This window comes from Podarcis erhardii, assembly GCF_964252035.2.
Source record: "Podarcis erhardii genome assembly, chromosome: 8".
NCBI classification, from domain to species: domain Eukaryota; kingdom Metazoa; phylum Chordata; class Lepidosauria; order Squamata; family Lacertidae; genus Podarcis; species Podarcis erhardii.
The window spans coordinates 81,286,936-81,302,668 of record NC_138499.1 but is presented as its reverse complement, the minus strand read 5'-3'; the positions used below and the strand labels follow the sequence as shown (position 1 = coordinate 81,302,668).

Genomic DNA, 15,733 nt, shown 5'->3' with positions numbered 1-15,733 from the left:
GGCATAGATTATGGGGCGGGGGAGCGTGATCCTCAGTGGATCCCTTCTTGATCCTGTCGCTCTGGTGCGAGTTAAGTAGATTTGGGACCGAGAGACCTACTTTCTCGTGTGCACCTGAAGAGGGGCTGTGTTGCATGTCAGGGCATCGCAGGCCCCTTTCTTTCCAAAAAATACTAGCACTGGGTTTTGTGTTTTAGTAAAAAAAAAAAAAAAAAGTGGGGTCCGGAGAGTGTCCTGTATAGAGGAGTGTGAGGATGCTGTCATTGGGGCCAAGGTTTTTTCTCTAGAGAGCTCAGCATTTGTGGCTTGTTCTCAGTATGCTCTTGCTCTCACTGTGAAAAGATACCTATCCATATTCTGCAAAGAATAATAAAAAGATTTGGATACTAGAGAGCTCAGCTTTGCCCCACGGTGCGCGCACACACGCATCCCCTTTATTTTGGAAAAGGGAGGTGGCATTTCCCTCTCAAGACAGGGGTGCCTGTTGCAGCTCTTTATGTCGCAGGTCCCCAGCCCCTCTTCTTCCCTCTCTGGTCATCCCGCCGGGCCTTGCACGTCTGAACACGGATGCATGCGTGCAGGAGACCTGGCGGCGCCTCAGGGGCGACCTTTTGCTCCCGAAGGTAAAAGCTCCCTAGAGAAATAAAGTCCAAACACCTCCCTCCGTGAAGGGAGGCGGCGATGGTGCTCCTGTCTGGAGACGGCAAAGCGGCCGGGGAGGGCCGGAGTCCCGCCGCGGCAAAGCACCTGCCCGTGCCGCCCTCGGAGCCTGCCGGCGGGCCGGGAGCCGCGGCGCCTGAGGGGAGCGTCGTCGTCGTCTCCAGCCCAGCTGCCGGGGCGGAGAGGTCGCGAAGGGGCAGCGAAGGCGATGGCGGCGGTGGCGGCGGCGGCGCTGAGGGAGGAAGCGACGAGGACGACGCCGGCGGCGACTACGAGGAGTACGAAGACTTCTCGGACCTCCCGGACACGCGCAGCATCGTTTCCGACGACTCCTTCTACCCGCCGCGGGCGGACGGCGACAGCGACGGCGGCGGCGACGACTGGTCTCTGGGAGAGTCGGACTCGTCGGCGGGAAGCCCCGAGGCGCTCACCCTCTTCCGAGCTTGCTGCACCAACAACGCCGTGGCCTTGAGGGCCATCATCCGGCAGGGGCCCGAGGAGAAGGAGGCCAAGGAGACCGACCGCAACAAGAGGGTGAGCGGGGTGCAGGGGTCGGGGGAAGCGCCTCAAGCGACGCGCGCCGGAGCGGGAGGAAAAAAGGCGGGAAAGTAGGCCTTAAAGTGCTCCCTCAGCTCTCGCGTCAAACGCCTCAGTTCACCTCAGGCAGCCCACTTGTCCCTGTGTCCTCTGCTTCTATTATTATTATTATTATTATTATTATTATTATTATTATTATTATTATTATTATTCCTCCTCCTCCTCCTCCTCCTCCTCCTCCTCCACCTCCTCCTCCTCCTCCTCCATTTCTGAGCTTAGGCCACACCACGCTGTGTATGCCCGCAGCCTCTGTTTGTCAGGGGTGGAAGTAACCGTCGCCCTCGCCTGCTGCCCTTACTCGCATTCACTCCGGTGCAAATCAAGCCCTGCTTCTGGACAGGCCCAAAGGGGGGGGGGGAGATACGGGCCACTTGGCCCGGGCCTCCGATTCCAAAAGGGGCCTCCGCCTGCATATTCACAATTATTTATATATTTATAAGACTTCAGTAACCTCAGGTTACATACGCTTCAGGTTACACACTCTGCTAACCCAGAAATAGTGCTTCAGGTTAAGAACTTTGCTTCAGGATGAGAACAGAAATCGTGCTCCGGCGGCGCAGCAGCAGCAGCGGGAGGCCCCCATTAGCTAAAGTGGTGCTTCAGGTTAAGAACAGTTTCAGGTTAAGAACGGACCTCCAGAACGAATTAAGTACTCAACCCGAGGTACCACTGTATCTACCTGGCCTGGGCCTCTGCCTGGCTCTGCAAGGCCCTGCTTCTGGGCCCCTATCTTGTAGCCAACCCATGGTTCAAAATCAAACTGTAGTTTAGGCAGGCCTGCCTTTGGCCTTTTATAATGTGCCCCAGTCACAGAGGTGCAGATCACAAGTAAAAGCCGCAACTGGCAAGGCCTAGCCTTCCTTTGTCCTCTTAGCTGCCTGAGTCCCAAGGACAGACCATTTCTTTCCCGTCCGTAGTGTCCAGCCCCAGAATCTCCTTCAGGGCTCCGTTTCCACCCATCAGTCCACTTCTCATGTTCTCTCACACACATTTTGCTAATGCAGAACAGAGTTGTGGGGTCGTGACCATCCCCACGTTGCTGCTGGTGCAGGTGCACTGGGCAGACTGTAAGAAATGCCTCTTCAAATGCATAGACTAGAGAGCCTTTACTTGCTTTAAATGCATGGAGGAGAGTTTTCTGTTTTGCATTTCTTCTAGCTGCCTTGTCTCCTCTGTGGCTATTTCCTCTCCCTCCTCAACATACGGTAGCTTACTCAAGTATGAGCAAGATCAAGATTTTGCTGTAAACCGCTCTGAGGTTTTTCCCCTCCTTAAAAAGTACAAAGTAGTATAGAAAGGTGCGCACCGACCCCTCTCACTCTCCAGGCTTCAGCGAAAGCCTGCATTCGCCCCATAGGGCACACACACATTTCCCCTTCATTTTTGGAGGGGAAAAAGTGCATCCTATAGGGTGAAAAATACGATACCCACTTCCTTGCCTTTGATGCTTGAAATTCTGAATGGACAGCTCCTAGTGCTGGGGCTTGAAATGCAGTGGGATATCATCCCACTTTTAGACAGACGTATCATCATCTCAGTTCTTTTCAGGTGGAAAATAGTTGGGCCTAATCTCCCACTTCCTTTTTACCCTACTATGACACGTCCCACTTCCTTCAAAACTATCTCACTTTTCCCTCCCGCTTTGAAAGAACTTTCAAAAACATCCCATATCCTATTTTCTTTTGCTTTGAAAATATCCCTCTTTCTTCAGAAACGTTCTTCTTCTCTTTCTTTTCCCCACTTTGGACACTGCATGTGTTTCTATGCAGATACTATCTTCCATTGCTGGTGATGCTGTTTGGATGATGAAGTAGCAAGTAAAACAAGTAAAAGGGATAATTTCCAGTAATCTCCACATGTTAAACATAATATGTAGACTGGCCCTTACAATGTAGGAGATGCTTTAATAATTGAAACAACTGATATTTATCACATAAATGGATTCCCTGATTTGATAAAGTTTGGCCTGAATACACCTGCTGTTTTACACTAATGGCTAGCTAAGAAGTTCAGTTTGATTTGCTAGTGGTGATCATGCTTCTAAGATAACGTATGAAGTGAACACCTTGATTCTCTAGCCTTTTGTGGTCAATCTTATGTGCCATCAGTAATGAAATGTTTCTCAAATATTTTCCACATAAAATTGATAAGGTACCATTATCCTCTAATCTGTAGTTGCTTTAGTACACAAAAAAATTAATAGGCAAACTGGGCCACAGTAGATTAAGATACCATGCTTCACACCTAGTTGAACAGGTAAAGGTGTATGTATGTGTGCACGTGCAACAGAGATTTCACACCTTTTAGACTAGTTTGTAATCCTCCGCCCCGGATGATGAGTATACTATAGAGGGATGTGTTCATGGGTATATTTTTGTGTATTTTTGGTTTTTATGGAAGCCGCCCAGAGTGGCTGGGGAAACCCAGCTAGATGGGCGGGGTACAAATAATAAATTATTATTATTATTATTATTATTATTATTATTATTATTTAATACATGTTATAGTATCCCTGTCTATTCTTTTCCTATACACTCATCAAGGATTATGTTTACAAAGGGAGGGTATGCAACTATAAAGTCCCCAGCCACCACCAGTCCTTACAATCATTTATTAAAAGACTTTCCACACCACCATTACTGCCAAGGAAATTTTTGTTCTACTGTATTGATATCTGTACATGTCCTCAGATACTCACTCCATCTACACCCGCAGCCTGTGCATTAAATAACTTCAGGTGTTGTGCTCTATTCATGCAGAAGTCCTATCAGAGACTCCTGACAGCACTTTCTAAGTGTTCCTATAATATGTATTCTTGTAGTAGCAGCCAGTGGAGCTGCACTGCTCTTCCGCCTTCCCAATCCCACATATCTATGCCTCATATTAAGAGGGGGAGAGGCAAGGCAGTGGTTTGATGGGGTCCGGGGCCAAGGGCAGATCTAATCCAATATTCCTGCACTGCACTCGTGCCAAGCTCCTGCTACCTTGCTCCTCTCTCTCTTGGTAAGGGATAGCAACACACATCATTGGAAAAATAGGACTGCAGGCTTTCTTACAGTTATGAGTACACATTTTAATATATGAACTATTGCAGGACTTCTCAAACTTTTTGTCCCCAGAGCCCAACTGAGACAGCTAAACATTACTGAGGCCCACCAGTCACAAAAGGATGGTGCAGGGACAGTGAGTCCCAAGATGAGGCAGAGTTTGACATACTCATCTTGCATTTAAGGACATAATTTTCTACTGATATCTAATTCGTCTTTAGAAATTGCTAAATTCTTTGCTACAGCATTTTCCTAGTGGCAAGGAGTACCATAGCTCAGACTTCCACAACTTAAATGCAGACATTTGCTGTGGAGATATTGTGACTCAGCCTTCCCGTTCCTGGCAGAATTTACTAGAAGCTCTAAGGAGAAAAAAAAATCTTTTATATTTTTCCCTTCCCACACTCATATGTCCCTCAACCATTTTTACCCATATCCTATAATATATTCTCCCATTCTCCTTTCACACTCAGGTTGTACTTTATTCCATTCTCCCCACAACCAGCCAGTTTCTTTCAGCCTTCCTCCCTGGTACTTTAAATTCACATCTTCCTTCTATAACAGCTTTCCTTTCTTACCCTCCTTTTCCATTCTCTGTTTGATAAAGATGATTATATTAACCTTTTATCTCATTTTTTCACCTCCTCTGGCCCTTTCCTCTCAGAAGGAGGAGACCTTCTTTTCCCCTGAACAATTGTTTCTTGGCCACCTTTACTCAGTGGTCAAGGAGTCACCAGTGCTGGCACTGGTCCAGCCAAAAGACTGGCAAGACTAGGGAGCGGGGAAGGCAGGCAAGGAGGCCATGGGCAGGCTGTGATAAAGAGGCCCACCTCAAAGTCACCCAAGGCCCTTTTGAGAGACACAGAACTATGACATATGTATATCATGAACATGGGTGTTTTATTGTTTTGTTTCAAATGCTGTAAACTACTGTGTTTTGGAAAAGGCAGTATAAAAATCTTGAAAATATACAGGTACCTAAATATTATGGGTACAGTCCAGCCAGAGATTTCTGTGCCATTGATTTCACTGTGAGAATCAACTGTGCGCTTAACTGTCTTATCACTGAAATTAGTTGCACCCAAAATTGCTTACACTAGAATGGGATGTGACATATATGTGCATTCATGAATTTTGTGGGCACAGATGCAAGTTCATGCATAGAGGTAAGCATATACTTACGTGTATATTCTATTGCTAATCTAAAATAACAATGCCAGAAGGCTAGTAAGATGACTGGGTAAATTTAATAATTCATAAATAATTTAAATTTAAAAACTCTAATATTGCATCAACATTTTTAATACAAGAGAAAATTAGTGCTGAAATATAGTTTTGCTTTTATACTCAGTACTTGTTTATAGTTTCCCCCTGATACTGGGGTCATTCATTTGAGCCTTTAATTTTTCCCATAGTAAATGGGAATAATTCACTTTTTGAATGGTAATGCTGTATGTTCTGTATTAAAACATACAGAGTTGTTGCTAGGCTTTTTTAAAAAAACCATTAATGCTGAATTGTGAAGTTGCTTCAGCAGCCGGGTGCTAAACATAAGCCTATGAAGCAATACACTAGAGAGGAGCACAGAAATATCAGAATCTCATAGGTATACATTATTTTGCTCACTAACCAAGCAAACAAGAACCTATTGCAACCCATTATAAGCACACATTAAACAACAAGCTTGTCGTAGAAATGAGAGTTCATTCCAGCTATTGAACAAAACTATTGATGAAACAGGGTAGGATTTTCAAAAGGAATTAAATCTTTTGGAGAGCTTCAAAAATAAAGACCCTGGAATAAACAGAGAAAAGCTCTGTTGCATGCAACACTGATCTCTTTTTTTTTGTATGTTCCATCTGTACTGTTTAAGGTACTCCACATTGAATTATATAATCAAGACTATGTCTCATCTGCAATTCTATACTTGGGGAAATTGTCCTCGACTACTAAAACATGATCTAAAATAAATAATAATAATAATAATAATAATAATAATAATAATAATTTATACCCCGCCCATCTGGCTGGGCTTCCCTTTCTTATCCTCCTTTTCCCCAGCCACTCTGGGCGGCTTCAAAAGAATATTAAAATACATTTAATTGCTGGTAAATTGATTATAGCACTCATACTAAAAACCCCCCCATACATTCTGAATAGAGGGTAAATAGAGACTGTTTTCTTAAGGATTTAGTTAAATTGACCAACATGCCCCTTTTGGGATTTATTCTTTTTAAATTCATGTGGGCAAAGTCCAATAATATTGAAGAAGTATTCAGTATCATAGTAGACCAAGGATTGAAGTGCCTCATAAAAATACACCCTAGAGGGCAAATTCACATAGTGATGTACATTACTTAGCCTACTGTTATACTTACCCTACTTCTCTGAGCAGTGAGAGAGGTTTCTTGGACATGGCAGTTACCTAGGCTTGTTTTCCTTTGTATAGTAGCCATTTGAGCCTTTTGGCCTATAATGATATTTGAATATATTTGCAAAAATATAAGTTGAACACAGCTGGAGACAAATAGCTGAAACATTACAGCACCAAAATCTGTTGCCCTATATCAGATCTCCAGAGAGTCAGCCAATACCCCCCAAATGTTTATTTAGCTGACAAAAACCCAAGGCAGCACTCCCTCCCTTTCTCTGTCACTCTACAATTCAAAAATAGTAAATTAAGTAGGTAGGGAAAATATGCCTTTCTATCCCACTTAGAAATTTTGGGGAAGCAACCACCTAGCAATCTCCCTAGCAAAATATGTACCTGAAAACATGTCACCAAAGACTGGGAATTTTCAGCATCTTCAAAGCCTTCTCTTATCTAGACCTCAGATTTTACAACCCCATCATCTAGTATGCCCAATACTAGTAGTGATTAAACTCCCCTTGGCTTCATTTCTCTCATTGGGTTCAGCAAAGCAAATTATTACTCCCAAAGTGGAAATTAGCTTGTTCTTCCCTGAGCCCAATTCTGAAATTCAGATCCCATCATGTTTCTGTGATGCAATCAGTGAGAGCCTCACTTTATTAAACCCTAGGTATCCTGAGAGATCCTGCCCTGCCACACCTTAACTTCCCACTAGCCCAATTATGGTGAAGAATCCATTCTGTGGAGCCTCCCTCCTTTCATTGGACCATGAACTCTGCAGAAAGTGTGTATCAGGTAATTTCCAGGGAACTCCATTGTCCATGTTACAGAAACACCCTTTAAATCTATGTTTACTGGGATACTGACTGCTGTTGCAGTTACATAGGCACCAGATAAGATGATAGGTCCACAGTGATACCTCCTTACTGTTGCTGAGAAGAGAAGTAATGCTGGAACAGAGTTCAGGGGGCTCACAGGGGATTGGGGGATTAATGGGGTATTAAAGTCCCTACCAAGCTCTGTTAAATGAATGAAATCTGAAATAGCTCTCAGAGATCAAATACCACAGAGAGAATTTTCCCATTACCCCAAGGACCTTTCAAATGGTGGCAGGACACACTGTACAGTGGTAATCATCAAGTGTTGATAATTCATTGATAAAACATCACTATGTGTTTTCCCCCTCTAGTCTAAAATTTTACATAATCAATATTTTATACCATCCCAAGAGTAGAGATATGTCATAAAGTACCCATATGTGGACAGGAACTGGACTAGTTTTTCCCAATTGTGTTGTCTCCCAAGCAAGAAGTGATAATTATATTCTATAGTTGGATTATCTAGGCTCATAATAGTTTATTCTGAGGTTCTCTTCATTTCACCTAGAGCTTTTTATCTGCATTACCCTTAGGAAATTTTGCTGTCTTGTTTCACATGTCACACTTTTTTTGACTGGCATTAACTTGCTCCAGCAGAACACATTGTTTAAAAAATAGCTAGCTCTTGTTCTCACTGTCATAGCTGACCTATTTTTGTAGAATATAATGGAAAAAACTGTGTACAGTAACAATATTCAATATGTGACACACTGTTAATGTAGACTTTGCATTTAAATTGGCATTTTCTTTTAAAGACCAAACAGTTAAGAGATGTTTGCAACGTTCACTCCACGTCATAATAAAGAATAATTAAGAACCATATGAAGATTAGAGCTGCACATTTTATGTTGTCACATCTGGGTGCAAATTAGTAATTATATCAATTGTTAAAACCACAATGTGGAAAGATTCATTTTTTCAAGTTATTTTGTTTTTTCTCATGGGAAACAATTCAAAACTACTCTGTGAAAATCAGACTTATTCAATTTTCTTTGCAAATTCCCACCATTTCTAAGTTCTTTGAAGTTCAGATGCATTTTGTGGGGAAGAGCCAAAATGTATTCAATCATATTATGTGCTGCAGATGTACCTTCATTGTGGCATGCTAGATTTTTTGTTTATGTACCATACAATGCCTCCTATTTAATTATACCCATGACTGAAGTCTCTGAGGTCTCCATGTGAATGAAAAGCTGAAAGCCATGTATGATGATAGGTATTTTTAGGGATGCAGGATTTATGTGAGTAAAGTTGTATTTAAATAATTAGGAGTTCTGACTGCATTTGTACTGCAGAATTCGACTTCTAAAATTTTGTCTTGCTGCAGGATTGCAATAAACACCTTGTGAAGCAATTAGATTGCACATCATTTTTTTAAGTAGTTGGTGGAGGACACTGAAATTAGTGTTTAAAAGAGTAAAATAAAAGCGTGTTTAAAAGAAATGTATGAAAATAAATCCTGACAGAATCCTCAGAGATATAAAATGCATAGTTTAGTACTTAATAGCCTGGTCCTCTACATCTTCTAACAGTGCTATCAGTGCTTTTTTGCCACTGGAAATGAAGCAGCATCCTATGCTTAGTTCAAAGTAGTATCATTGTACTTAAGAGAAAAATACAAGAATTTGTAAACATTTCCACTTTGGGTAATTGTGTCGGTCATGCTGTTATAGCAAGAGTAGTCAGTGTTGGGTCCCCATGATAGTACTTGGATAAATAAAACAAGCACAGGGTATTAGGTCCACTATGTACATAGGTTCTAATATGTGCAAAATTCTAGCATTTTCCTTCTTAGTGTAGGAGTAACCAAAGTATGGCAGTTTCCAGGCAAAAAATGTCATGTCAAAACAGTCTTTGCTTTGCTGCTTCCCCCGCTAAATGCTGGAATCAAGAAAACACGAGATGAATAATTGGCAGAATCACTGTCTGTGGGAATTGAAGGCTTGGCAGTACAGTAATGAGAAACTGCAGCAGCACATTCACTACCTAGGGATTGCTAAGGGAGGGAGAACTGTGATGGAGGACTGGGACGGCTATGAGCAGAGGAAAGGAGCTATGGGTAGTGGCTATGCAAAGGGAGATCCAGTGGCAGAAGCTGTGGGGGTGTGGAAATGGTTGAGGTAGATGCTGTAGCAACAGAGCCTGTGGTTTTCACCTTAATAATACTTTAGCCTTAGGAGAACCTTTGCCTGTTACTGTTGAGTTAGTCATAACATTCAGAATTAACATATCCATATATGTGAGCGTTGGGATCACCTGCTAAAATTATTATTTAAGTCTTGGGCAATATATTTTGCACCATAAGGAACAGTCCTGTTTTATGTTTAAAACATCATTCCCAAAGTCCAGTGGACTGCTTTTCCTTACAGTAGCTCCCGACAGTTCAGTAAACATATTTTTGTGTACATCTGACACAGATGTATCTCAGATGTATCATTGAAAAGATACTGATATGGGAGTTAAAAATCATGCGATTAAAAAACCATTAATGACTTATTTTTACTATTCTCACTGCCCATGTACACAGTGGACAAATACCCAAGAGGAAGAAAATTGTGTTGTTGTTTTTTTTAGAAAACCAATATGAACAGATTCATCCATCCCTGTGTACAAGAGTCCAAAGGAACTCTTCCACCAGAACCTCATTTATTTAGACACTGCCAGTGTACCCTTCTTGTTACTCTTATGAGAGTGAACAGTTATTCCTGGATGGAGTTGCTTATCATTTCAGGCTCTTACAGGGATATCTCTTGTAGGCTTACTGAATTTTTTTTCTGCAAGAAGGTTAAACTGGATTCCTTTCAGCTCTCTAAGCAGCTATTCCAGAATTGGCCATCCAAGAAGCAAAGTAACCTCCTTTGCGTGGGAAAAATAGGTGGTGCAATGGGTCCCACAAGCCCAAAGAGACTTACAGGCCTTTTTCTTTTCCTCTGGTCATAAGTTTTACTGCTCTGGGTTTCTCTCAATGAGTTGTAATAATTAGTTGAGTTGTTTAGTAGATGTCTGGTAGGTGCTGCTGTTCTCACACAGACATTCTCCACCTGCAGCTCTCTACACTCAGAGTTTTCCAAACTGTGTGTCATGACACGTTAGTGTGTAGGTCGCAGTGTGTAAGTGTGTTGTGTGAATGCTCCCCACGGTCCTCCTGGGGCTGGAAAGGGGTTAGTTTAACCTCTGGTTTGCTAGTAAAATTGGATTACTGTGTCATGAAATGATGCATGTCTAAAAAGTGTGCCACCAACATGAAAAGTTTGGAAAGCTCTGCTCTATGGTCTACTGTTTTAAGCTTGCATAGAGTCAAATGACCTGTTCAAAAATATGATACAGTGTTGCCCTCGGGAAGGGTGATTATGCTACTTAGAAAGAGTGTTTTAGGTGCAAATGTTGCCCACCTCCCTCAGTAAAGCTAATAGGGAAGGCTAAGCTAGAACCATCTCCATAAGAAACTAGCTTTCAGCTGATAATATTTTAATGTGGGAGAGCATTCAAATACAGATTCCCACCCCTATCTGCAAAATGAAGTAGTAAATCCGAGTAGGGCTATACTACACATTTCTAAACTTATCACCCAGCTCTTCATCTAATATAGTGTTTCCCAAACTTGGGTTTCCTGCTGATATTCGATTACAACTCCCACCATCCCTAGATAGCAAGACCAGTGGTTAGGGATGATGGGAATTGTAGTCCGAAAACAGTTGGAGACCCAAGTTTGGGAAACACTGATGTAAAAGATTCAAAGTTCATGTAACATTCAGAATAGCCATATTCCTTAAATTGAATGGAGAGCTCACAGAGATAGAGAACCTTTATGCATGTTGTTCCATCACTGAGCCACAATTCTGGCCTTGCCTATTCAGTGATTGGCACTATTTTAAATAAACATTTCAGTAAATTTTGCTTAAACCATATCTTAAAGTAGGAGCTCTGTCCATTAGTAATATCATTCACAGGAGAATAATCAGAACAATGTAAGATAATATAGTGATTCGGAAATTCGTACCTCTTTAAGAAATACATACAGCAGATTACCAAGATCTGAAACTAAGCATGCAGTTTTATAGCAAAATTGCGATGTTGCATGTGTGTTTTATGATTTGAAAAAGCAGTGTTAAGAGATGCAAAAACATTTCAATATTTACATTTTTTCTGTAACTCTTAACAGTTTTATATTGTATTTTGGAGTGTTTTATTTTGACTACGATTGAGATGACAATACTACCATTATGCAAAAAAGGATAGGATAAGTATGGTGTTTTCAAAAAGAATGTTTATATAAATATAACTAAAATAGAGATTTGTGAAGAAATTATAATTTGTTTCTGTACCACTGGCAAATAAATAGACCACAGGCAATAATTCAGGGCCAGGGATGAACTTAAATTGAAAAAAAGGGGACAAAAATTCTCAGTTTAAACTGTACAAAATTAATTGCAGCAATTGTTATACACAACACTGGGTTTAATAAATACTTCTGTACACTAGCTTCTCCAGTGTTATCAGCTTTGGCAATGCCCACCAACTGCTGTAGGCTGGGGGAGCTCTTGGATCTATTCCCCATCAAAAAAGTGGCAACCATCTGCTGGGTGAGGTGCATACGTGTATATATCTTTTAAGCTTTGTTTACTAAATATAAATCAAATAAACATGCAAAATCATATCTCCATTGATTTTAGGGCAGTGGATTGTAACCCCTGTGTAAGTGAGGAGACGCTTGTATATGTGTTCTTAGAAGTAAGCCCCACCCTAAGTTAATTAAAAAATATTACACATTAATACCTGATTTTGAATACTGGAATTCAATTTTATTTATAAATTAACATAAATCAATGTCTTTTGATGAACTGTAATCTTGCTGGCATGATCAGTTTTGCTGTTTAGCTACAAAGTGGATGAAATAAAGTCTTAATTTAGGCAGCCCATACTAGAAAAAATATTATTCCTTTTTGTGTTCATATTAGAAACACTGATGACTTTCATAAAAGCATTAAAGTGTTTTCTGGATAATACATGAAACAAAGTAAGTGCATTCAAATTAACTCTGAAAACTGATTTAAAAAGGATTCAAGAGGACTGTCATGCATACTTTGCCTTCTCTATCAAAGTAGTTCTTGAAGAGATGGGTTAGTTTAGAGTCTCTGTAAGGGACCATCTTATTGGTCCCTTAAGTTTGATTCTCCCACAAAGCTTCAATACAGGTCCTCAGCATCATTAGGGACTGATTAATATTCCGTGCTTCCCGTAGTCTGTTCCATTCCGCTTTGGTTCTGCTTGTTTTCCCACTCCCTGCCAAGTTAACTAAATATAACTGGCTCAAGTTTATCAGCTCTCTGTCCTGTAGAACATTATCCCTACTGGCATCAAGTGGTGCCTGCAGTCCAGTTTGATCAGGAACACACCATGGGAACAGCTGGATTCATTATTGAGTTCAGTGTTTGCAATGTGCCTCTCCAGAAGACTTCAAAAGCTTCCTCCGTGGATGTGACTCCCACCTCCGTGCATCCTGCAATGTACATGTTGTGCTTCTGATCCTTGTGGAATTTTTTGGACTGGGGAAGTTTTGGTTTGATGGAGTTGAAGGGGCCTTCATCCAAAAGGTCATAGATGTAGTTGTTATAGATCTCAATGTTGGAAACAAGCACACTGTAAACATTATCTTCATCAACTTCTTCTACTTTGCAGTTTTCTTGGACATTGATCATATCAGTTATTTCAGGGTCAATTTGCCACCTGTTGCTAGATGGAGTTTTTGGAGTCTGAAAAGCTTCTAGTTTCTGACGTTCAAGTAAAGCATCAACATCACACTGCACCTCAAGCCCATTCTTATCATCCAGCTTGTATACATATTGTTTGGCCTGCAGAGATCCTATGCTGTTGAAGATCATGTCTAAGCAGCAAGGAAGCAGGCCACTGCCACCAGGAGAACCAGTCATGGTGTGAGTTTTCCCACTCCCAGTGACACCGTATGTAAAAGGGAGACCATTTCCCCCAGGAATCAGATCATCCACTAGAGGTTTAGCAACGTCAAACACATGTATCTGAGACCCACCAACATTAAAAACACCTTTGAATGAATATTGAACCTCCTTATACGTACTCCCCATTGTGGAAAATTCGGTATCCATCTGGTGGGTGAACCTTGACTGTTGTGCTATTGATCACTTTTATGCAGCATTCTTGGTCTGGCACACTGACTGGGCGCACCAACAGGGTCCTTCAGACTTTTCCTGCATCCATTTTTCTGCCCAGGCTTCTTTGAGGTTTCAGTTTTCACGGCCGCCTTCAGGCCGCCCCACTCATCCTTCCTTTTCTCCCTCTCGCTGTCCTCTTGGTGAAGGTTTGGTTTGAACGTTCCCTCCCTACTCTGGCTTTCCTGGGATCATATAAATCTTTCAGATCATGTGTGTGATTCAAGACGAGTTGTTTTTAAAGTAGTTGATGCACAACAATATAGCAGCCTGAGTCAAGATGCTTATACTGTCAAAGTGAAAGAAGTGCAGGAAAGGATATTCCCACCTTGAGTTGTGAGCTGGCTTTAGCATGACGATCCTGGCCTGTATTGAGCCCAGGTTCCTCATTACATCTTAACTGGGGAGTCAACAAACCAGGAAAATGAAACAAGATCATATTCAGATTTATGAAACTTCAAATAATCATCCAAACCAGGCTGCTGTTTTTTTTTGTTTTTAAATTTTACCCTCATGTGTGCTGGTAACACCTCCCGTCCCTCAATCAGTGGGTCTGCAAAGGTGTAACTAAAGCTTGATTTTGGACTGTGTGTTGCCTGCGAAAATCTCATACTTAATCCTCTGTAATCTAAATCTTTGCTAAAAATAGATTTTGGAGGAATAGAGTAGTGGTTGCTTCTACATGCAGATGACAGGAAATGGCATTATCTGCTAAGATGGCTGATATGGTGATTAGGTTTAGCATTAGCATAAGTTTAAAGGATTCCTTCCAAAATTTGTATGAGAATATACAGTTTGGCAGAAACTCTTGGGCTACAAAAATAAATCGCGTTTCATAGGGAAAGTGACATCACATACAACAAAATTTATGTGCAAGGACATGTTCACTTTTGCTTCTTACAGGTATGTTAAAAATGCCTATCTTAACAGAAAGCGCCTGCTAAAGGTGAAGCGGAATGTTTTTTGGCCAGGTGCAACTTATACTCCTTTAACCAATCTCAGCAGATTCAAGGCCAGCAGGAAAAGCTGTCATGGAAACTTCATTTGCAGCTGTAGGCTATTTGCCTCTTTTTTTTTTTTTTTGCATTATTTATCATTTTATTTGTATAGTTAAAACCATGCACAAGGCGGTTTACAACATGAACAAAATTACATAATTACAAACATAACAAAAGTCGTCATAAAAATAAATAAAACATCAAAATGATTTCCACATTCATGATAAGATCTAAAATAAAGATACAAAGAATAATTTAAATAACAGCAACAATGCCCTCCTCCCAACCAAACCCTCTCAACAGTACCCCACTTTAATGGATTTTAGAAGCAAATACAAAGCCTTAAAAAAAGCTAAATTGTGTGATATAATATTTAGTGACCTGGCTGCTCTTTAGTGATGTGGATTTTCTAGAAAAAAATTAACTGGAACATTTTCTCAGGGGATATTTCTCAGGGGATATTTCTCAGGGGATAAACTGCATATTAGACTGATTTGCCTATGGAAATTTGTATCAGATTTTTTTCCCAGTGGAAAATTTTGTGGTGTCCTAGGGAATGATCTAATTTACCATGTTTATTTAGTAAATTAAACTAAGGATGTACCCCATGTTAATTTATTTTTCCAATACAGCTCAAATGTAAGGAAAGTGACCTGGATTCAGTTAACCTATTGTGCTAGCAGAAACCAGCACAAAGGCTTCTGCTAGTGCAATGGGGCTTTCCTCCCATGTGCCCCTGCACTTCCTTCAAATCTGCTCTGCTTCTTTGAAATATCTTTTTAAAAATGTAAATTTGGAAGTGAGAATTCTGTATCCTGAAGCAGGCTTCCAAACATGGATTCTATCTCTGCACTGAGAATTACATATGTAGGGAGAGCATTGGGTGTGCACTGCATGACAGTTACACATTCACAGGCAAATACAGTGGTACCTCAGGTTAAGTACTTAATTCGTTCCGGAGGTCCGTTCTTAACCTGAAACTGTTCTTAACCTGAAG

The 15,733-nt window shown here is 41.1% G+C and overlaps 1 protein-coding gene across 4 annotated transcripts in view; it reads left to right on the top strand.

The window, feature by feature from the left end:
- The first annotated feature begins 261 nt into the window (after window positions 1-261).
- ANKRD33B (ankyrin repeat domain 33B) overlaps window positions 262-15,733 on the top strand; it is a 34,904-nt gene continuing 19,432 nt past the window's right edge. For 3 of the 4 annotated variants that reach the window (XM_081872768.1, XM_081872767.1, XM_081872765.1), the window contains exon 1: window positions 263-1,194. In XM_081872768.1, the coding sequence (XP_081728894.1) occupies window positions 682-1,194 (513 nt within the window). In that variant the 5' untranslated portion in view covers window positions 263-681. Of the gene's footprint in view, window positions 1,195-15,733 lie in introns of all 4 variants that reach the window. The other variant, XM_081872766.1, reaches the window with a different exon arrangement.